The sequence below is a fragment of the Phyllostomus hastatus genome, unplaced genomic scaffold (genome assembly GCF_019186645.2).
Source record: "Phyllostomus hastatus isolate PE091 unplaced genomic scaffold, TTU_PhHast_1.1 phas_scaffold_55, whole genome shotgun sequence".
In the NCBI taxonomy this organism is placed as follows: domain Eukaryota; kingdom Metazoa; phylum Chordata; class Mammalia; order Chiroptera; family Phyllostomidae; genus Phyllostomus; species Phyllostomus hastatus.
In genome coordinates, this window is record NW_025334035.1 from 3,743,619 (window position 1) to 3,766,422 (window position 22,804).

Consider the following 22,804-nt stretch of genomic DNA (forward strand, 5'->3'; position numbering starts at 1 on the left):
GCGGCTCAGTGGATTGAGTGCTGGCCTGCAAACCACAGGATCACTGGTTTGATTCCCAGTCAGGGCACATGCCTGGGTTGTGGGCTGGGTCCCCAGTTGGGGGCATTCAAGAAGCAACCACACATCAATGTTTCTCTCCCTTTCTTTCTCCCTCCCTTCCCCTCACTCTAAAAATAAATAAACAAAATCTTTTCAAAAATAAAATAAAGGCCTGGCTGCTGTAGCTCAGTGGATTGAGCACAGACTCCAAACCAGGGGGTCGCTGGTTTGATTCCCAGTCAAGGCACATGCCTGGGTGGCCGGCCAGGTCCCCAGTGGGGGCCATGTGAGAGGCAACCACACAATGATGTTTCTCTTTCTCTCTTTCTCCCTGCCTTCCCCTCTCTAAAAACAAATAAATAAAAATCTTAAAAAATAAATACATAAAATAAAATAGAGCATGGATTAGGAAGGCTTCACCAGGAAGGTGATAGTTAAGTATAAACTTAAAGGAGGTCAAAGATTAAGACTTAGAAACTTCTGAGCGAAGAGCGTTTAAGTGAAGAGCATTTCAAGCAGAGGCAACAGCGCAAGGGCCTCGAGGCAGAAGCATGCCTTACTTGTTCAGTGAACAAAAAGAAGGCTAATGTAGCTGGAATAGAATGAATGAGAGGAAGGTAAGAGAGGTCACAGGAGGCCAGGTCACATACAGCCATGTAGACCATTGGGTTATACTCTGAGTGAGATGGGAAATGTTGGAGGGTTCGGACAGAGACATGAGACTCATATACTGAAACAATGGTCCTCAACTCTGGCCCCAAGTTAAAATCAGCTGGGGTGCTTAAAAAAATTGGACCCCACTTTATATCATCTAAATTAGAATATCTGGGGTGAGATGCAGACATAACTTTTTGAGAATTCTTCAGCAGATTTTAATGTGCAGCTAAGGCTGAGGACTACTGTGTTAGGAGGTGTCCTCCCCCTGCCCTCCTTTGTCCAGAGTAGGCTATAGGTAAGCAAAGCAGAAGAAGGTCCTTGCAAAAAACTAGGTGACATTTGATGATGGCTTGGGCTAGGGGCCAGAGTGGTAGCAGTGCAGGTGGGAGGAAATGGTAAGATTCCAGCTGTGTTTGAGACAACAGCACTTGATGATGGCTTGGATGTAAGATGTGAGAAAAAGGAAAGTCACAGTTGACTCAGGTTTGGCCCAGGAGATCCTTCAGTGTGGCACTCCAGGCACTCCTGTTTTCTTTCTCTCTTATTTTTTAAAGATTTTTATTAATTTACTTTGAGAGAGGAGAAGAGAGGGAGAAAAAGCAGAGAAACATCAGTGTGTGAGAGATACAGCAATCAGTTGCCTCTTGCATGCCCCCAACTGGGGACCTGGCCCGCAACCCAGGCATGTGCCCTGACTGGGAATGTGACCGGCAACCTTTAGGTTTGTGCGGCATCACCCAACCAACTGAGTCACATCAGTCAGGGCTCCCTCTTATTTTGTTACCAGTATGATTTTGTCCCTTTAACTATGTATGCTGAAAACCCAGTCTCCAAAGGCAAAACAAACCCACTGTTTCAATGTTACAATGTGTTTCTACTTGTAACAGTGAACACAGTATCAAATTATGTTTTAAAGAGTCTGTCTTCACTGTTTTGTTGTTGTTGTTGTTGTATACAAAGTGTGTTTATTGAGATGATTCCCCACTCATCTTGATTCGGGGTAGTTTTAGTGCTGTGTCCTTCTGAAGGAGCATCCTTCTGGAAGCCCGGCTTTTCCTCCTGTAGTCCATCAAAGGACAGCGGAGAAGCCAACACACAAAATGACCACTTGTGCATGGCTAAGACAGTGGTGATTTTACAGCATCCTGGGCACTTTGCATCCATGAAGTAGAAATTGGGACTCCGTACCATGAGCTTATGTTTCCTCTTCTACTCTTCTGGAGAGGGATGAAGGAGATCCTTAGCAAGAGGCATGTTGTCGTGAGGAGGGCATCATCTCCAGAAAGTGTCTTCACTGTTGAAATCTGAGTTTCTTGGTATGTGCATGAAGGAAAGAACTTAGCTCTGGGAATTGGACAGAAGAGAGTTTGAATCACAGCTTACCCAGGTCCTAGCTGTATGACACAGACCAAGTCACTGTATTTCTCTTAGCTTCACTTACACCAACTTTCAGGACTGTTGAGAAGACTGGATGCAATATGTAGTAATAAGAGAGACAAATTATCAAGCAGGACTTATTTATATTGGTTCCTCAAGAGCCAAGCCCAATGGCAGGACCAAAGCTAAGTAAGGTATTAGGGATCACGTTACTGGAGGGCGGCCATTCCAGAAGCCAAGATCTCCCCCACCTAAAGGTTCCCTAAGTCCCAGACATTGCCTGAGATGAAGGATGGAAATGGATCAAGAGCACTAAACTGGGAGATAGGAGCCTGAAGATCCAGTGCATTCTGGGCCACTCTGGAGGTTCCCTTTGGGGTCTTATTTTACTCATCTTTAAATAAATAAAAAAAATTGTGATCTTCTATGCCTCAAATCATGTCTCATTCCCTAGATATAAATGCTTCAGTGGCTCCCCAACATCTTCAGAAAACAGTTCAAGCTCTCAGCAGTCTCCCCACTATTTGGCCCCTGTTGTCAGTACTTTCACAACTACCCTTGCATGATCTTTAAGCCAGTCACCAGGAATCCTTTCAGGTCTTGAATGCACCGGGCTCTCTCCTGCTTCAGGGCTGCCTTGAAAGCTCTTGCCTTGATCTGAAACATGCCCCTTTCTCTCCTCATCACCTAACTGCTTCAAGTCTCCACTCAAGTCTAACACTGCTACACTGCAGCTGCTACAGGAGTTGGATCTCAATAGGAACTAAGGTGGGAGATTGACACTCTGAATTTAAAAGCATGCTGATCCTAATTAAAGTTGTGGGGCTAAATGAGATTACATAAAAATCCTCAATTAGAGAAATGGTCTGTACTTTTTTTAATGCACACCTTCAGAAAAATTAAGTATGCAACTTCAGTATATTATATTGATGTGCAGTTTATAAAACATACACAAAAGTAGAAATTAAAAAGAATGAAATAAAAATATATATACATAAGAGTTCTAATTTTTTCATTAAAATTTGGAAACCAAATTTACACCAAACCTGGCTGGTGTAGCTCAGTGGATTGAGTGTGGTCTGCGAACCAAAGGGTCAACAGTTCAATTCCCAGTCAGGGCACATACCAGGGTTGTGGACCAGGTCCCCAGTGAGGGCCATGTGAGAGGCAACCACACATTGATGTTTCTCTTCCTCTCTTTCTCCCTTCCTTCCCCTCTCTAAAAATAAATAAATAAAATATTTTAAAAATATATAATTAAGTTAAAAATTGGAAACCACTGAATTAAATCACATAAGAGAGGAAAAGCTGGCAAAGTGGCTACAGAGACAGGGAAAAGCAGCAGAGTGCTGTCATGGAAGCAACATGATGTGTTTCAAGGACAGTGTGGCCAACTGTGTCAAATGCTGCAGAGGCTGAGGAAAATGAGATTGAAAATTATCCATTAGATCTGGTAACCAGGAGGTCATAGTAAGTCACAGGATCCTTCCAAGGGCATTTATAGGGAAGAGATGGGATGAAAGACCGACCAGAGTGGATTGCAGAGTAAACCTGAGTCCAGACCTCTCTTACAAGCTCAGACAATTCCCGGAATTACCCAACTACCTGCCTGGCATGTCCAGTAACATCTCTTAGACATTTTGGAAGCAACGTGTCCAAACTGACCTGATTTGCCTCCCACTAATTGCCCCTCCTTCGGTTTTTCCCACCTGAGTAACAGCACCTCTATCCAATCAGGTGTGTAAGCCAGAACTCTCCCTCTCATTCAGTGTGCAAAGCATCAGCAAGTCCTATCAGCACTATCTTAAAACTATATTCTGAATGGGATCACTTTCACCACCTCTCCCACCCTCAGCCAACGTACCATCACCATTTCACCCCTGGACCTTTTCAGTGGCCTCCTGACTGGTCTCTCTGTTGCCATCCTCCAACTGGTTCTCCAGATATTCTAAACATATCAGATTCTAGCTCTTTCACTTTTAAAACCTTTCAATTTATTGCTGCACAACAAAGAAATTCCAAGTGTCTGCCTGCAAGGCCCACACTGGCCATCTAGGCCCCCAGTCACTCACCCAGTGTTGGCCACACTGATTTTACTTCTTCCAACTCATGCAGTTTTCTCCTGCCTCACAGATTTTGAACTGCTCCTTTTTGGCCTGTTTTGCCAGCTAGTTTTTCTGTCTAGAATACACTTCCTTCCAGCTTTGCAAGGCACACCCCCCACTCCTCCACAGTTCTACTGCCTCCGTTCTTTTCCTTCAAGAACAGCACAGCTCCATTGATATATTTGTGTTTAGTTGTTTAAGGTCCATTTCCACTGCTAAACAGAAAGCTCCATTAGGGAAAGAATGGCATCTATCTTGTTCACAGTTGAATTTCCTTTTGATACATGATCAATACTTGATGAGCACTGACTTAATAAATGCTGTCCCCTAAATATCTCCCAGTTCTCCACATGCTGTGGGAGCTACCCCATCCTGCCTTGTCACTTTTTATCACTCCCGTTTTCAGAAACTCAGCTCACATGAATCGTGCCAGGCAGGTAGTTGAGTAATGCCGGGAGTTGTCTGAGCTCCTTTAGTCCCATACTTCTTAGCTCCCACATCTTTGTTCGCTGTGTTTCCTTCACACAACTGAGTTCTTTCAAGGTTCACCTCAAGCATTGTGAAATATTTTCTGACCCCTAGTAGGTGATGTTCTATCCCTTCTTTGAACCCCAAAGTATACTGTGACTACAGTAGCCCCTCTGTATCGAAAGGGGATATGTTCCAAGACTCCCGATGTGTGCCTGAAACTGCAGATAGTACTGAACCCTACATATTCTTTTTTATGTTATCTGTTTTTTCCTGTTTGACTGTTGGCTGAAGTCTTCGTATAGACTCTACGCTTTTTGGCATGGCAGGTTGCCATCTATTGGGACATGTTTCCTCTTCATGTTTTCCACCCAACTTAATGCCTTTTCCATTTTGACGCAGAATTTACCAAGCATTGTGGCTACGACTTTTGCAGTTTAAGGTGTGACAGCAAAATGAGCACAAATTTCTTCCCTTTTCACAACTTCACAGACTGAAGCCTCATTCTGCTGTAAGTCTTAGCAACCTCAGCATGACTTTTTTTTTTCTTTCCTTAAGTCAAGAACTTTCACCTTTTTTCACTTAGAGAAACACTTTACAGCTTCTCTTTGGCATATATGAATTGCCAGCATCAGTACTCTTAGGCTTCGGGGCCATTATTAAGTAAAATAAGGGCTACCAAACACAAGCACTCCAATACCCTAACAGTCAATCTGATAACTGAGATGGCTACTAAGTAAATAATGGGCTGGTAACTCTGGACAAAGGGGTGATTCACATCATAGTGAGACAGTGCAGGATGGCATGAGATTTCATCACTTTACTTAGAACAGCACACCATCTACAACTTACGAATTGTTTATTTCTGGAATTTTCTATTTTGCATTTCTGGGCCACGGATAAAACCATGCAAAGTAAAATCATGGAAAGTAAAACCACAAATAAGAGGGGGCTACTGGAACAGCACTCCTCCTGTCCTGCTTTGTCTTAACACTGACTTCTAGAGTAAGTGAGTGCTCAATACATTTGTGGAATGACAGGGCTGAAAACCACTACCCTACAGTAATCTTCAAATTATTGTGAGCATCTGAACCACTAGAATCTGAAGGTGAGCTTATTAGAATACAGATTCCCAGGCCTCAAAGAGGGCTTCAGTGAGAATCTGCATTATTTCAAGCATTCTTTCTGACTCTGGTACCCACCAGTTTAACAACCTCAAACAAATTAACTTGAGGTGAACAGAATCCCCAGACCCAAAGCTCACTGATTCAGCCTTAGGAAAGGGAGAGAGTTCAGAAGTTGATAACCCCTACCCTTCCTCCTCCAAGAGGTTAGATGAACAAAGACTCCAAAGTTCTTTACTTGCCTTTCTCTTTTAATTCCCTTCCTGCTCCAATTCTCAAAACAGTACCCAGAAATCAAACAAGGAAGTTCAAAGAGCCAAGGCAAGCCAGCCCAAGAGTAGAAGGCTCCCTCCTGCAGGGGCCAAAGTCTGGATGCTGAGGTCTCCACTCAGAGCCTGGTAGTAAAAGCTGGTGCAGAATAAGGTGGTTCCAGAGGCTAGCAGTAATCCGGCCTGAAGGAGATAACAAGGAAGCAAACAAATTAGTAAGGAAATGGCAGACTGAGAAGAAGTTGGTGGGGCTTGGTCAGGGTTAAGCAGGGGGTAAGATTACCCAGAGGGGCTTTCTGCAGTTGGGCACCGCTAACAGGGCCAGGCTGTGTAAGAAGTGGTGTTTGTTGGCCTTGTCAAAGAGCTGTAAGAAAAAGAGTAACGGGGAAACCTCCTAAGAAACACAGAACCCTTGATCCCATGGGACAAAAGTCCATCCCCAAACTGAAGTTTCAGCCTGCCCATCCTCACGCCTGAGGGTTGCAGCCCTTGCTGCTCCAAAGACTCGCGCTTCCCCCTTCCCTACTTCCCTCAGGGACCCCAGACTTTGTGCCCTGATAAACCAGAAGTCTGGCCAGCCCCAGCGCAGTTACTTCACCTCCTTCCCATAGGCATCTGGAAACTGGGCGCCTGTGTAAAAGAGAAGCAAATGTTACCAGTCCTAATGCCTCAACTCCTGGGAGGACCCTGGTGGACACTGGAGAGAAAGGGCACCCCAGGAGGCTTCTCATTGTTGGAAACACGTCCTGGGAACCTACTGGACTGGGCTGAGGGACTTGAAAAGGTTTAGGGCTGGCAGGCTGTCTGGCCTACGAAAGACCCATTACTTCCCACAGACTCCACCCCGCATCAGACCCCATAGGTCGTCCCAGGCTCAATCGCAGCTCCATCCCCAGCACCCTGACCGTGCGCCCCGTAGGTGGCCAAGCCTAAGGCCCCGGCTCCAGACAAGGCACCCAAGCGACGGAAAGCAGCCCCTGGCCCGGCCATGGTAGTAGATGGTCACGCGCCGGGAAAACACCGCCCAGGACACCAAAAAGGCCAACCAATTCCGGGCTCCCATGCAAATAAGGTGCACAGGTGTCCAATCAGAGCGGTGTTCATTTCAGCGTCCAGGTCCTCACCCGGGTGCTTGCGCCTTTGTAAAACCTCTGTTGAGTGGCGAAGACATCTGGCGGGCGGAGAAATCAGAACCAATTAGGAGCAGAGGAGAGGAGCAGTGGGGGGCGGGGTTGAGGGGCGGTATTACAGGATTTGCGTCACGGATTGGCCCACTTTCCAAGTTGATCTCCTCTTATAACACCCCCTCCCACCTCCTGCCAATTTCCAAAAATCCAGATCCCCATGCAAAGTTCTGGCTCTTTCCCCACAGGCTCTTCCTTTTCTCCTTTAAAACAGACCTGCACGCAAAAAGAGGCGACACCGCAATTACCCAAGCCCCACCCATCTCCATTAAACCCCGCCCACTATACATATGACTCCTCCTCCAGGTCCGAAGGCCCCGCCTTCGTCCTATGATGCCCCGCCCCCTATAGTTCACCCCACCACCACCACCAGTACCACTAACCGCGAAGCCCCGAGGGTGGGATATCTGGGGAGATGTCTACTTCCTGCACGGGACCGCTTCGTTCTTATGTCGGTCTGTCCACTCCCTCCCTTTTCCACCTTCTTCAATCCCCCCACACTCTGGAGGGCGGATGGGCGTACAGGCGGGTGAGAGCGAGGGGTGTGCGCCGCTCTCTCTGCAGGGGGCGGGGGAGGCGGCCGCGCGGTGACGCGCGGGGCTGCTGCGGCTGCTCCGCCGACGGATCATCACTCTCGGGCTGGGATGGACGCGGGGCGGGTGGGCCCTGGCGCGCGGAGCCAGGAGTCCGGGCCTCCCGGCTGCTGAGCGTCCCCCGAAGCCTTCCCTTTACTTCCCCCCCTTTGCCTCCTAGGAGCAGTGCCGACCCCTGTCCCGGGGCTCCAGACTCTACTCCCGCCTTTCTCTGACTCCCAGGACCTCCCACCCCCGCCCGCCCTCGGGATCGACTAGATCCCTCCCTCTCCCCGAGGATTCCGGCTGGATCCCTGCCCCTGCACCGCGGATCCTGCGCTCCCGGGCTCCGGGCCCCTGGGGATTGCCGTGGACTCCTCTCCCCGCACCCGATCCCTTAGGATCCTCCGCCTGGACCGCCTTCTGGTCCCTCGAAGCCGGCCCACGGAGCCAGTGGATCCTCAATCCAGTCTCGTCCCGTTGCCCCCACCTCACTCCTCTATCCCCACTGCGGGGCTCCCTGTTCTCGGCTTCCTCCTGACCCCATCGCCTACCTCTCCCCGGGTATCGACTGGATCCCGGCCCCGCCCCCTGGGGCTGGGGCGATCCCCCTCCCCCGCTGGGTGAGGCGCTGCGGGCGGGGGCTGGGCCTGCGGGACCGCGGGGGCTCAGAGGCCGCCGCCCCCTACTCGGAGCCCTGGATGGAGGCACCACGGCCCCAGGGCTGAGCCAGGTAGGAGCTAAGCCGGGTCTGGTGGAGGGGATTTCGTGGCGGTCCACTGGGGTCTCCCACTCCCCATCTGTCTCCCTGCGCCTGGTTTCCCTCAGCCTGCTCTGTCTGCTGGTCTCCGCCTAGGGATGCTCTCGCCGTGTCTCTCCGTCTCGGTCTCTTTGTCTCTGCCTCTCTCCAGCCCATGAATGATCCTTTGAATGGGCCCACAGACCCCATGTGTTCCCATCTCCCCCTCCCCCTCCTTCTCCCCTTCCCAGCCAAGCCATTTTTCCCCACTGCAGAAAAGGGGGGGCTGCGGCCTGAGCCCCCGTCCCTCAACTCTCGCTGGCTGTGGGAGTCAGGCCTGGCTGGTCAGGAATGGAAAGAGCAAGAGAGAGGAATAGAGAGGAGGGGGGAGCAAGACGTGGCAGACAGAAAGGAGAAAGAAGAGGAGAGAAAATGGGGGAGACAGGGAAAGAGGAGGAGAGAGAGAAACAGAAAAGGCTTGAGGGAGAAATTTGGGGAAGGTATGTGAAGGAGAGAAAAATGAGAAACACTAAGGAGGGAAATATGGAAGAGAGTGATGAAAAGAGACTGAGGGACAGAGACTGAAGGCAAGAGATGGAGCAGTCTGAAAGAGGCTGGGAAAGATGCGCTGAGGGAGCGTTATGGAGAGGAAAGAGGTGGAGGGGGGGTGGCTCCAGAGGGAGGTAAGAAGGGAGAGAAGCTGTCAGGGGGAAGGCCACAGGCCCAAAGTACCTTAAGGGAGAAAGGGTGGCAGAGGCAGATAAACCGAGTTAGTAGGAGGGGGAGGGGATGGCAAGGCCATGGAAGCAGAGCCCACCCTGGCATGGGCAGAGGAAATCCTGAGGGAGCCAGCCCCAAGCCCCCTCCAGGTGATGGGGGAACAGGAGCTTTAGAGGACCTGAAGAGGGGGAGGGTATGACTGAGTGTGTGTGGTAAGGATTCCTGTGTCCTCATCTCTGGAATAAATTGACACCTGCAGAGAGCCACCCGCGGGCTGGCGCCTGGCTCTGAAAACCCCACGTCAGCAAACAGCTTTGGCGGTTGGGGGGGTTGGGGGGTTGCTGAAATGACCTGGGTGTTGCCCCTTCCGTCAGATCTCTTCCCTTGTCCCGCTCCTGCTGCCCTGAGCACCCAGATATCAGAGCAGCATCTGTGGGGGACTGGCAAGGGGAAGGGGAGGTGAATAGCTGAAACAGGATGAGAAAAAGCCTAGGTTTGCCTCCAGGACACCAGTCAAAATACCATGTGTGGAAGAAGAGCTGCCTGGAGTACAAGGCTGTTCAAGACTGTGGGAGGGGGTAGGTGCATCTGACTCTCTCTAAACCCACCTCAACACCCCTTCTCCCCAGCCAGAGGCCTGGTCACTAGGACTAGGCTCTGATTGGCCAACAAGGGCCAAGAGGCGGGTCTTTTAGGGTTCTTTAATGCTTCCAGTCTCCCGCTCCCCTCAACATATATACTTCTTCCTCTATGCTAAGGCTGGGGGAAACTCTAGCTTTCTGACTCATGCCCCTGCCCTCATGCCTAGAACGGACCCCATAACCAAGCCAGTCCCTTCCCCTTTTCCTCCAGACCTGCCCCCCCAACCCCCACCCAGGGTTAAAGCTGCAGCCCGTTGCCGAGGTAACATTGCGGGGCAGCATCCCGTCGCTCAGCAACCGGCTACAGGATCACGCATCTGTCCCTGGATTTGCCCCCCTCCAGCATCCCCTCCTTACTCTAGCCCCTGCCTCAATGCATCTTAACTTCTGAGGGAGGTAATGGAAAGGGCCTGGGGAAAAGGGGTCCCCCCACGGCTACACGAATCCTTAGGGAATGCGATGTCAAAGGGAGGAGAAGGTGCTGGGCTTGTGCAGTCCCAAGGAAGGCCTGGAGTCTGGCCTAGGGTGGGGGTTAAGTGCCATGAAATTACAGCTCAGGAGTAATTAACATGTATAAACAAACCCGCCACTTCCTGCTAATTAATGACTTGGTATTTTTATTTTCTCTTCCTTGTCTATCTCATCCCTCCCAGGGAGGTGGGAACTGGGACTCCCAAGTCCCCAAGGAGAGCCCTCCTGATAGGGAAAAGGCAGATGAAGCACCTGGAAGGTCCTTCCCCCTGGTTGTGTCCTGGACTTTTACCACATCTTGGCCCTACCCCCAGGCTCAGACTTTTCTATCTGGGTCCCTGCTGAAGGAGGGGGTTTTGGGGGTGAGAGGAAGTGCTGGGGGGCCTGAGGGTGGAAGAAGGGGGGCAACTGGTCTGAATTCCACGTCACTAACCACTTGTCTCTTCTGTTTTCCCATTCCCTTCTGTCTGCCCTTCTTCCCTTCCCTTCTTCCACCTTTCCTATGTATTTTTCTGTCTGTCTGTCTGTCTGTCTGTATCTTGCATACCCTCTCCCTCCAACCCACGGGTCCAGCCTGCATTCACCTTTTCCCACTTCCTTCCCCTTCCCCACCCCTTCCCCCCTCCATGGAGAGGAACAGACCCCTTCTCTATCCAATCTAACCCAGGTCCCTTCCCACTCCCCTCCTCCCTCCTTTCCCGCCCCCTCCTCCCTCCTGGGGCGAGGGGGGGCCTCCCTCCCTCTCCCCCCCCTTCTCTCTCTCTCCGAGGGGGGGGTCCCGGGGAGGGAGGGGGGGTCCCCCTATCAGCATGTGGCTCCTGGCGCTGTGTCTGGTGGGGCTGGTGGGGGCTCAACGCGGGGGAGGGGGTCCTGGGGGCGGTGCCCCTGGTGGCCCCGGCCTGGGCCTCAGCAGCCTCGGGGAGGAGCGCTTCCCAGTGGTGAACACGGCCTACGGGCGAGTGCGCGGTGTACGGCGTGAGCTCAACAACGAGATCCTGGGCCCCGTCGTGCAGTTCTTGGGCGTGCCCTACGCCACACCACCCCTGGGCGCCCGCCGCTTCCAGCCTCCCGAGGCCCCGGCCTCGTGGCCCGGCGTGCGCAACGCCACCACCCTGCCACCCGCCTGCCCGCAGAACCTGCACGGGGCGCTGCCAGCCATCATGCTGCCTGTGTGGTTCACCGACAACTTGGAGGCAGCCGCCACCTACGTGCAGAACCAGAGCGAGGACTGCCTGTACCTCAACCTCTACGTGCCCACTGAGGACGGTAAGGGCGCGGGCACCACACGGGCACTCTGGACACAGCCCACAAACACACATGCAGAACCTCAGGCACTGGCACAGTCCAGGATGGGAGCTGGGCTTTGTGGGGACAGTGGGCCGACAGTATGTCCCTAGTGGCTCTGTGTGCCCTCCGAGTGTGGTATGGGTACCTGCCAAGCAGTCCCAGGAATGAATTCCATAGACAGCCACCCCCCCAAGTTCCACCCCCACAGAGACAGCCAGTGGTAAGGTCAACAAGCACGAGGCTGGACTTACCCAGCAGGTCCCCACAAAGGAAGTATCCATCACCTGCCTGGGCACCCATTCCCCTCTACCCCCACCTCCCACACCCACGCCTGGGCCTGTCCCTGGCTTGTCCACTTTAGCAACATCTATAGCTCAAGGACAGCAGACTCCTCCCTTCCCCCAGGCCAGTCCTGCAGGCTTCCATCTGAGACATCACATCCAGAGCCCCTTGCCTAAAGTGAGGGCCTCTTCTCCAGGCACTCTGATCCCTATGTCCTCTGATCCTTATACAATCCTGAAGGATCAGGGCAAGGCCTTGCCAAGGGCCTCTCCACTCACGGCACACCCACCCATCCCCATCAGAACACCTTCCCTGGAGCTCTTCAACTGGCTGTCTTGTCAATAAACTTTGAACTCAGTTCACTACAGCTCTGCTCATGGCCCCAACACACTCTCCCTGGACAGTTCTGCTCCTGCCAACCTCCAGCACACTAAGATTAATCAGAGGACCTTCCAGCTGTCCACAACAGAGGGAGTCAGCACAACTCTAGCCACCAAACAGACCATCCTCACAGCCCCACGCTATCCTTCTTACACCCTATGTCACTACTCTGAAATACCCCAACACCTTGTCAGAGCCCATCTACTCCTACCACACCCCCTACAGGTCATTTTCCAACAACTTTACCCACAGGCCTGGTACCAGGAACCCTTCTGTGTACACCCTACACACCCAACAACCCACCTCATGTATCAAGTCCCTCAACAGATCAGGATCTGTACTACTCAACATTCGGTCATGTGCCCAGCTGATCCAACACTGACCATGTATGTGTTCCAACACCCACTACCACAGCTCCCAGCACCTTTACACAGCACATGCCCCAACATTTTTCTAAAACTGTGTACCCCATCACCCACACCTGTGACTCCCAGTATTCCTGGATATAGGTCATGTGCCTAGTAATACCCATACATAGATAGACCTTTATCCACATAACCCTGCACCTGGACCATGTGCTCCACCAGGCCACTCACACCACAGTCCCTGTACCCAAAGTCCTCTCATGCCAATCACAGAACACTTCCAGCACCTCAATCCACCCACCTTGTTCCCAATGCCTGTGTGAACAATCCACCCTATCTTGCTCATACCAGCCAGGTACCCTAACACCCTAACTACCCCTCCCCATATAAACCATGCCTCGTAGTAACCTGTCCACACAATGCACAGAAGGGGCATTCACTGTAATCTCATTCAGATTCCAAGCACCCTAACAGAACATTGACTGGACAGCCTCTGCATGAGAGGCATCCACTGCACATTCCCCGCTCTCTCATGGAATGTTTACTGCATCCAGCACTCTCCCTCCTGTGAATTCTTCACCCTAGCGCCTTCACAGAGACTGTCCTTCTCAACACTCTCCATTTGTGGGCTCTCCAATTCCACATCCTCACGTAGGCTGTCCAACTCAGTGTCCTCCTCAGTGGAACACCCATCCAGTACTTCCTACCAAAGGGCTGTCTATCCCAACATCTCCACACAAATTGTCCACCCTGCCCCACACCTTTTGTATTTTTTAACCATCGCTTACTGCCATCCCGCTTAGGGGCCTGCTGCACTCAGGTGATCTCACTGAATCTTCACATCAGCTCTGGAAGGAAGAGGCTGACTCAGGCACACACACACATACACTTAATACCTCACATACATGCACGCCTTGCTGACTTTATCCCCATTCCCACCCTGTCACAGAAGAGAACAGGCCCTGACCCTAATGGGTCCCCACAGGGCCATTATTGCCAGTTGGGAAAAGCTTTCCATAGGCTGGCCTGGGCCTTGCTGACCCATCCCTCCTTCTGCTGTTGAGGAGAAACCAGTCAGCTTTTGGGAACCCCCTCAGGCTCCTGGGTTCCAGCTCTCCCCTGAAAGAAACCTGGAGCCAAACTCTGGGCCTAGTCTAGGACCTTTTCTTGACAGTGGGCACACTTCGTGCTTCCGAGCACTTCCTGGCACCTTATGTGTCAGGCTGGCTCAGGGCACTATGTTTCTTATTCCCTGTTTGTGGATTGAACCCCCAATTGGGGAGGGGGGATTCTTGGCATTAGAGAAGGGGTCGGTGAAGGGCTGGTGCCCCTGGTGGGGGATTTACTGTTTGGAGGGAGGAGAGCAGGCCTGGGTAGGGGATGAAGTTTGGAGGGTGGGCAGGGCAGAGGGAAGAGGTGGAGTGGAGGGCAAGACCTGATGACCCCTTTCCCTGCTTCACCCCACATTGGGGACATGGGGTGAGAAGCCAGGCCTGTGAGTGCGGATGGAAGAGAAATGCTGGTGGCTGGGAGGATGGGTAGGTGGGCAGGCCACTTTAGCTGACCTACCCACAGCCCTCCAGACTGGTCCAGAGGGAAGCAAAATGCTTTCTGCTGCAGCCCCTCCTCTCTACAGCCTTGGGGAGCAGGCAGGTGCTTGGCTAGCCCTGAAGAGGGCCTGTGTGAGTGGTGGACCAGGTGGCAAAGCTGGCCTTGGTCTCCTGGGCAGGTTTCCCCTCCCCTCCCACCCCACCTCTAACACTGTTTCATTTCCAGCAATTAGCCAACACATCTACAAGCCAAATCCTTTCCAACCAAGTCAGTGTGTCTTAAGATAGGCCTCAGCCCACTTAGGCACCCCCCCCCCAACGCCCAAAACCAGCCTTTTCTTTGGGGCATGACTTTTTCCGGGGAGGGGAACAAAATTGGGTTGTAAAAAACGTTTTTCTCTTTTCTTGGTTTCTTTTTCTTGCAAACAAATTTTGCTTTTTTTGGCTTATTTTTTCTGCCCCCCACCCTCCCCTTTTCTACTTTCTCTCCTCCCTTCCCCATCCACCACCTCCCCTGACCCCCATCTTTCCCCACAAAATTGTCCTTTTTTCTCTGTTTTGTGTTCCCGGTCTTAGGTCCGCTCACAAAAAAACGTGACGAGGCGACGCTCAATCCGCCAGACACAGGTAGATTTAAAAATCCCGCTGCTGCATGTGGTTGCTGATAAGAGGACGTTCACATTCACGGCCCTGCCCCTCACTAAATACCCCCACAGCCCTGAAGGCCCACAGTTGTTCTCCCCACTAAAAATGAAAAAGAAAAGAAAAGAAAAACTTGTAATATTGGAAAAAAGAATTATGAAAACTTCAAATGAAATATGAACAAAATTGGACCCACTAGAAAAACCTGCAAGAAAAGCTAAATGTGACGAAAATACAGTGAAAAAAAAATTGGAATGTCAGAAAAAAATAGAACACCAAAAACTTGGATAAAATGTTAAGAGTTTGACAAAAATTTGGACTGTTTTGAAACTTGTGAAATGTAGCATTTGAAAAAACTATTTTAATTTGAAGCAAAACAGCATTTGAAAAGAAAATTAAGTTGGCAAATTGATGACACATTGAAACATCAGAAGCCTGCTACAATTTCCAAAGGCCTGTTAGATGCAGAAAATGCAAACATTTGAAGCTAATTAAAGAATTTGGAAATTTTTGAAAACAGGGCCCAATCTCTTGAAGTTTCACCACAAAATTTTGAATTAAAAAATGCAAAGAATTTTTTTCTTTTTTCTTTTTTTCCAAAAAATGGATCTTTTTTTTTTTTTTCTTTTCTTGTTGAATCCGCCCCGAGAACTTCTGGCTTTTTGGTTATTGTTTTTTTCTTTCTTCTTTCTTGATCCTGTTTTTTGTTGTTGTTTTTTAATTCTTGTTGCCCCAGCCCCACTTCCTGCTCCTTCCTTTTCTGATCCCCCCTCCTCCCATACTGGGAGTGGAGGTGCTGGGTGGGGAGGAGGGGGGAGAACTGGGGTGTTTAGGATAGGACCTTGGAGGGAAGGAGACTCAGCCTGAACTTCTTGGAAGGCCACTGGAGGTTCAGGAACAAAGAGAAAAATAGGATTTGGGGAGGACATAAAGGACGCACTGCCCACCTAGGAGCTTCTAGCCAAAGTCAGGCAGAGGAAGGTGTCGGAGAAGGCCCTGAGAGAAAGAAGGCAGGAAGCTGCCTGTAGGGAATGGAGGGAAGTGTCTTAGTGACCTGTTGGTTGATCTCTGGCTAGAAGAAAGTTTCTAGCAGGATGCAGGAGGCTGGCAGAGCCACTGGGGACCAGGCCTGGCTCTTGTTTGCTGAGGGCCCAGGCTAGGCCGAGATTGCAGGTGTCATGAAGGAGGAAGGCCTGTGGGCCAGGGGTCAGCCCAGCCCTGGTGCAGAGGCTGCAGGGGAGGGTACTTACATAGCCTCGGGGACTGTGGCAAGCCCTCTCAGACTCTGACCTTCTCCTGGAATTAGTCACTTTTTAGTCCAGTCTAGAGTGCCTCAAAAGTCTACTATATGTCGCAGTGATTATGGGATCCTTTTGGAACATGACAAGAGAAGGGTCTGGTGCAGAACCCAGAGCTCAGGCCAGTTTGCAGGGGGTTCCAAGACAGGGGAGCTGCACCCTGGCTTCATTAAACAAGCTCTTTCCCACCCTGCCTCCTTCTGCCATAGTAATTAGGCTGGGGGGTTGCCATGGTGACTAGGGAGGTGACCTAGAAAGGAATTAGGGCGGGGAGGAGACCAAGCCCCCAAGGACCCTAGGGCCTGACACCCCCTCATGGATAGACCAGTCTACCATGTGGAGCTGAGGCCCAAGGCCTAAGTCTGAGAAAAGCCCAGGACCCTCCCAGCATCTTTAGCTCCAGTGCCAGCCTTAGGGGCTCACTCCTCCTAGGAGCAGGAAGATTTGCTGTGTGTGTGTGGGGAGGAGGTCCTCTAGATCCAGCACATGCCCTGAGGGGGGCCACCCCCCACCCCTGCCTCTGTTAGGCTTCTTGGAAGATCTGCCTAGCATTTGAAGAAGTATCGTGGAGCAAACTGGCAGGAGGTGGGGAGGGGACCTTCTGCCAGAGCTAGCTGGGGATGGAGGGAGGGGAATCCGGTCTTGCCCCCCAGGGATGGGAATGACATGTCCCCTGAGCTCTGGGCTGGTCTTCAGCAGGCCTGGGAGCTGGGAGGTGCTGCTTCTGGTCTCACTGTGTCCTTGTCCCCATTCCCGGCCCACCTGCCCACCCCCTCCCCACACAGATATCCGAGACTCTGGGAAGAAGCCCGTGATGCTGTTTCTGCACAGCGGCTCCTACATGGAGGGCACCGGGAACATGTTCGATGGCTCTGTCCTGGCCGCCTATGGCAACGTCATTGTAGCCACGCTCAACTACCGGCTTGGGGTGCTTGGTGAGGGAGGGCAACCAACTCTAGGGAGTCTGGGAGGGGACCTGGTGGGTGGGGTCCTTTAAACCCAGGAACAGCAAAATAGCTTCTGGGCTGGGCTGAGCTGTCCAGGTAAGAGGCAAGGACACTGTAACACCCCCCAGGTAGCTCCCTTTCTTTCTTTACCTCCAGGATTTCTCAGCACCGGGGACCAGGCTGCAAAAGGCAACTATGGACTCCTGGACCAGATCCAGGCCCTACGCTGGCTCAGTGAAAACATTGCCCACTTTGGGGGTGACCCTGAGCGCATCACCATCTTTGGGTCTGGGGCAGGCGCATCCTGTGTCAACCTTCTGATCCTTTCTCACCATTCGGAAGGTACCAGCAACCTCATTAGTTTGCCCGTCTTGTCCCCTTTTCTATACCCCTGAACCTACCAGGTCCCCCTTCTCTGTTGGGCTGATACTGCCTGGCCTAACGCCTGCCTATCCCACCAGGGCTGTTCCAGAAAGCCATTGCCCAGAGTGGTACTGCTATTTCCAGCTGGTCTGTCAATTATCAGCCGCTCAAATACACGCGACTACTGGCAGCAAAGGTGGGCTGTGACCGGGAGGACAGTGCTGAAGCTGTGGAGTGTCTGCGTCGGAAGCCGTCCCGGGAGCTGGTGGACCAGGACGTGCAGCCTGCCCGGTATGGGTGTTGGTGTGGGCGTGGGAGAGGGCTGGGTCCAGGCCTTCACCCACCTTGCTGAGTCCAAGGAGGTTGAGGATGAGAGGTGTCTGCAAGTTTGACAAGGAGAGGTGGGCTTCAGGCCCCTCTAGTGGCCCTGCCTTCTTCTCTTGGAAGCCTTCCCTAAGTGGAGTGAGTGGAGGTGCCCAAGCAGGGCAAGTATACACAAGGTGCCATAAAGTGCTTCAGAGAAGACTTCCAAGGCCAAGTGCCCTGAAGGATTTGTAAGAGAGGTTTTTCCCCCTCAGCCCGTGATATGCTTGTTGATTTCAGAGAGAGAGGAAAGGAGGGAGAGAGGGGGACAGAAACTTCAACGTGAGAAACATTGATTGGTTGTCTCTCAAATGTCCCCCAACCAAGGACTGAACCTGCAATGCAGGCATGTGCCCTGACCGGGAATCAAACCCGAGACCCTTTGGTTTATGGGATGATGCTCCAGCCAACTGAGCCACATCAACCCAGGTGGATTCATAGGAGATTTTAACTCCTATGAATCTTCCAGGCAGAGGGTTTAACAAACTGAGTTGAGAGGAGGCCAGTGAGAAGGTGATGAGATTCTGACCTCTTCTCCCCAGTTACCACATCGCCTTTGGGCCCGTGGTGGATGGTGATGTTGTCCCTGATGACCCTGAGATCCTCATGCAGCAAGGAGAATTCCTAAATTATGACATGCTCATTGGCGTCAACCAAGGGGAAGGCCTCAAGTTCGTGGAGGACTCAGCAGAGAGTGAGGATGGAGTATCCGCCAGCGCCTTTGACTTCACAGTCTCCAACTTTGTGGACAACCTATATGGCTACCCAGAGGGCAAGGATGTGCTGCGGGAGACCATCAAGTTTATGTACACAGACTGGGCCGACCGGGACAACGGTGAGATGCGGCGCAAGACCCTGTTGGCGCTCTTTACTGACCACCAGTGGGTGGCACCAGCCGTGGCCACCGCCAAGCTGCATGCTGACTACCAGTCCCCTGTCTACTTTTACACCTTCTACCACCACTGCCAGGCTGAGGGCCGGCCCGAGTGGGCAGATGCAGCGCACGGGGATGAGCTGCCCTACGTCTTTGGTGTGCCCATGGTGGGTGCCACAGACCTCTTCCCCTGCAATTTCTCTAAGAATGATGTCATGCTCAGCGCCGTGGTCATGACCTACTGGACCAACTTCGCCAAGACTGGGTGAGGGCCAGAGGGCCTGGGTGGGGCACTATGCAGGCTGAGGCACACACACCCTCCACTGTCCGCTTCTTCTCTTTCTCACTTCTTCACAAGGCCACCATCTCTACATTACGGCACCTTGCCTTCTCGACTCAGACATCTGCTGGATACCTTCTCTGTGCCAGGCACTGAGTTGCGTGTTGGAGATTCAGCAGAGTTAAACAGAGAGGTCCCTGTCCTTTCTGGGGGTGGGCTCACTTGGTGGCTTTGGCTCCATGGCTGTCTCTTCTTCCCTCCCTTGCCCAGCCACCCTCTCTCTTCTCCCAGTACTCTGCCCTCTGACAGCTCCCATCTGTGTCTGAGCATATGTAGGGGTTTCGGGCTGCCTGTCTCTTTATGGCTGTCTCTACATCTCATACTCTTGAAAGCCATTGATATCTCTCCCTTTCCCTTCAATTGGTTTGCTTTTTGCTTGCTGATTTCACTGTGGTTGTCTTTCATGTGTCTTTATCTTTCTGCCTCTGTATGTCTTTCTCACTCAGTCTCAGCCTCTGCTTCTCTCACTGGCTGTCTCTGTCTCTGCCTATCTCTGTCCCTCTGTCCTCATCTCTGGCTGTCTCCAGCAGTCTGTCTCCATCCCTCATTGTTTTTCTTTCCCTGTCTCTGGGAATTTATCTCTTCTATCTATCTCTGTCTCTCTGCCTCTTGCTTTTTCTCTGACTTTCTTCCGTTTCCCTGGCTCTCTGCATCTCTGTCTCCTTCCACATTCCTCCGCCACCCTCCCACACCTGTTGGAGCTTCACCCTCACTCCTACTTTCCCTGCCCTCCTGTGCCCACAGTGACCCCAACCAGCCAGTGCCGCAGGACACCAAGTTCATCCACACCAAGCCCAACCGCTTCGAGGAGGTGGTATGGAGCAAGTTCAACAGCAAGGAGAAGCAGTACCTGCACATTGGCTTGAAGCCGCGCGTGCGTGACAACTACCGTGCCAACAAGGTGGCCTTCTGGCTGGAGCTTGTGCCCCACCTGCACAACCTGCACACAGAGATCTTTACCACCACCACGCGCTTGCCTCCCTATGCCACGCGCTGGCCACCTCGCCCGCCCCCCGGAGCCCCAGGCACACGCAGGCCCCCACCACCTGCCACTCTGCCACCGGAGCCTGAGCCTGAGCCAGGCCCCAGGGCCTATGATCGCTTCCCCGGGGATTCCCGGGACTACTCCACAGAGCTGAGCGTCACTGTGGCTGTGGGCGCCTCCCTCCTCTTCCTCAACATCCTTGCCTTTGCCGCCCTCTACTACAAGCGGGACCGGCGGCAGGAGCTGCGGTGCAGGAGGCTCAGTCCCCCAGGCGGATCAGGCTCCGGTGTGCCTGGTGGGGGCCCCCTGCTCCCTACCACTGGCCGAGAGCTACCACCAGAAGAGGAGCTGGTGTCATTGCAGCTGAAACGGGGCGGTGGCGTTGGGGCGGACCCTGCTGAGGCCCTGCGCCCCGCCTGCCCACCCGACTACACCCTGGCCCTGCGCCGGGCACCGGACGACGTGCCTCTCTTGGCCCCTGGGGCCCTGACCCTGCTGCCCAGTGGCCTGGGACCACCACCTCCCCCACCGCCACCCTCCCTCCATCCCTTTGGGCCCTTTCCCCCACCTCCCCCCACTGCTACCAGCCACAACAACACTCTACCCCACCCCCACTCCACTACCCGGGTATAGGGGATGGCTTGGGAGGGCCCTCCTCCCCAACCCTCCCACCGGCAGGAGTGCCACTCGGAAGACAGGGAGGAGGACTTTGCAACAGGCTTTTCTCGCCACACATCGAGGAACATTAGACGGACTTAGGTCCCCTCACTGGGATGTGTGTTTTCCCGTGCATAGAGACCCATTTTCTTCTCTGGACCTGGGCCTTCGAACAACTGGGGGGTGTTTTGTCCCCTCCACTGGGACACCAGTCTTCAGTGTGTGGAAGTGTGGAAGGATTTTCCCATGTGGAGGTGTGCTTTCTACAAGGGGGTGTGTTTTCCCATGTGCAGGGTAAGGTTTTTTTTGCCGCCCTGGACACATGTTGGCCCCCTCAAAGAATTTCTGCGGGGATTTGTACCCCAGAATCATATTCCCTCATGCCTTCTCCCACCTCCTCCTGCCTCCTCTCTCTCCTCTGTCCACCCCGTGGAGGCCCTGGAAGTGGTGTGTTCATGTACAGTGACCCTTGGCCACCAGGTAACAGGGTGGTTCTTGGGAAGTAGTGAGAAACCAGTGTCCCCTCCCTGCCGCCCATCCCTCTGCCGTGCCCCCGCCCTCAGCCCTGGAGAAGCATGTATTTCCCCCTTGGCACAAGTCAGGTGGAGCACGGTCTCCCAGGTAGGCCTCGCCTTCCATAGATGACAGACAGAGAATCCCTGCCAGGGGGACGGGAGATCGTGCATCCCTGTACCACCTGGGAACTTGTTTTCCCAGAAGTCCAGGACACACTTCTCTGAGTGCAAACATGTTCTTGCATGTGGATGTATGTTTTCCCATGCAGATGGTCCCTTTCTCTCCAGTACTTCCTCGCATCCCCCAGGCCTCAGGCCCAGCACCAAATTCCTCACACAGCAGGTAGGAAGAGTCTTCAAGCTCTTAGAAGCTGAGGGGGATGTACAAACCCTGAGGGCAGAGCTCTGCCCCTCCCTTCCCCAGAGATGCCAAGTTCAGGGTCAGGGGTGTGTGACCTGCCATCCGTAGAGGCCATGCATGTTTGACCAAAGTCCTCATTGAGGTCTAAGGACAGCCTTTCCCTCAGTCCTCAGACCATTACTCATCTGTGCCAAACTGGGTGGGTGGGTTTGCCAAGGATTCCCCAGTCCTGGGCCACAGCAGGTAAACGTGGGAGCAGGTGGGATACAGGAGAGGGGGAGGTGGCAGGTACAGGGGTTCTACCTGTGTCTCTTATCCCCACCATGTCTCATCCCTTCCTCTGTGCCTCAGTTTCCCTTTTCCACATGTCTCTCCCTCTTTGAAGCCATCTCTGTGTCTCAGTGTCAGACCAGCTTCTCCCCTCAGCAGCTTGTCTCTGTCTCTGCCTCTGCCTATCTCTTTGCCCCCCAAAGAAGGGGGAAGCCATTCCTCTTCTTTGACCTGCCCCTTCTTCCCTCAGCTGCCAAGGCTGAGGAAAACGAGGGGTGGAGGGTGGTGGGGTGGAGAACAAGGGAGAAAGGCTTCATGGTTGGGAAGAGAATGAGGTCAGCTGTGCTGAGAAGCAGATGGAGGGGGCAATGGGTGGCAGGACATGGGCAGACACCAGCAGGAAAAATTTGAAAGGACATGTGTAAGGTGACTGCCCAGAGGGGACCTGAGCCTAGAGGAAACAGAACCTCGTCAGGGACACCAGTGGAGGAGAGAATCCTTGTCTGCTGGCATTTTGTGGGTTGTTAGTGCCAAACTTGAGTAGGGGATGGGTGCTGTCTTCCACTGACACCCAGATCGAGAATCCCTGGTCTTGGCTCCCTAGAACTTTGCCTCTTGACCATCCCTTCTCACACCTTCAACCACTGAAACTTCATTCTCCATATCCCACCCCCGCCCCCACGCCTTTCTCCTGCCTGGTCTAGTTCCTCTCCAAACAGCCATGCCCTCTAAATGCTAGGGACCTGGGCCCTGAACCCTATAGACAGATGTCCCACAAGTTGGGACATGGGAGAGGGGCTGGGGGACCCCATGATTCAGCCACGGACTCCAATGCCCAGCCCTCTCCCCAGAACAGTTCCCTGACAGTCCCATGTCCCCACCCTTTGCAGCTCTGTACACATTTTTAAACCTGGCAAAAGATGAAGAGAATATTGTAAATATAAAGTTTAATGTTGGT

The 22,804-nt window shown here is 52.7% G+C and overlaps 2 protein-coding genes and 1 pseudogene across 4 annotated transcripts; 1 reads left to right on the forward strand and 2 right to left on the reverse strand.

Moving 5' to 3' along the window:
* Positions 1-1,702: 1,702 nt before the first annotated feature.
* Positions 1,703-1,950, reverse strand: LOC123809379 (annotated as a pseudogene).
* A 4,053-nt stretch (positions 1,951-6,003) lies between these two features.
* On the reverse strand, positions 6,004-7,090 carry TMEM256 (transmembrane protein 256). The gene is made up of 4 exons (XM_045824199.1): positions 6,945-7,090; positions 6,638-6,669; positions 6,323-6,403; positions 6,004-6,222 (listed from the first exon to the last, which is right to left on the reverse strand). Exons 1-4 carry the CDS (start codon positions 7,027-7,029, stop codon positions 6,079-6,081), a joined length of 342 nt encoding a protein of 113 aa, XP_045680155.1. The 5' UTR covers positions 7,030-7,090; the 3' UTR covers positions 6,004-6,078.
* Positions 7,091-7,572: 482 nt separating this feature from the next.
* Positions 7,573-22,770, forward strand: NLGN2 (neuroligin 2). 3 transcript variants are annotated; one of them, XM_045824197.1, is made up of 9 exons: positions 7,573-7,678; positions 7,977-8,528; positions 11,500-11,632; positions 14,808-14,858; positions 16,957-17,106; positions 17,275-17,460; positions 17,580-17,772; positions 18,387-18,983; positions 19,803-22,770. In XM_045824197.1, the coding sequence occupies exons 3-9, from the start codon at positions 11,527-11,529 to the stop codon at positions 20,674-20,676; spliced, it is 2,157 nt and encodes a 718-aa protein (XP_045680153.1). In that variant the 5' UTR covers positions 7,573-7,678; positions 7,977-8,528; positions 11,500-11,526; the 3' UTR covers positions 20,677-22,770. The 3 variants fall into 3 exon arrangements, with proteins under 3 accessions (XP_045680153.1, XP_045680152.1, XP_045680154.1); XM_045824196.1 differs by lacking the exons at positions 7,573-7,678; positions 7,977-8,528 and having other exon boundaries at positions 11,176-11,632; XM_045824198.1 differs by lacking the exons at positions 7,573-7,678; positions 7,977-8,528; positions 14,808-14,858 and having other exon boundaries at positions 11,217-11,632.
* The last annotated feature ends 34 nt before the right edge of the window (positions 22,771-22,804 follow it).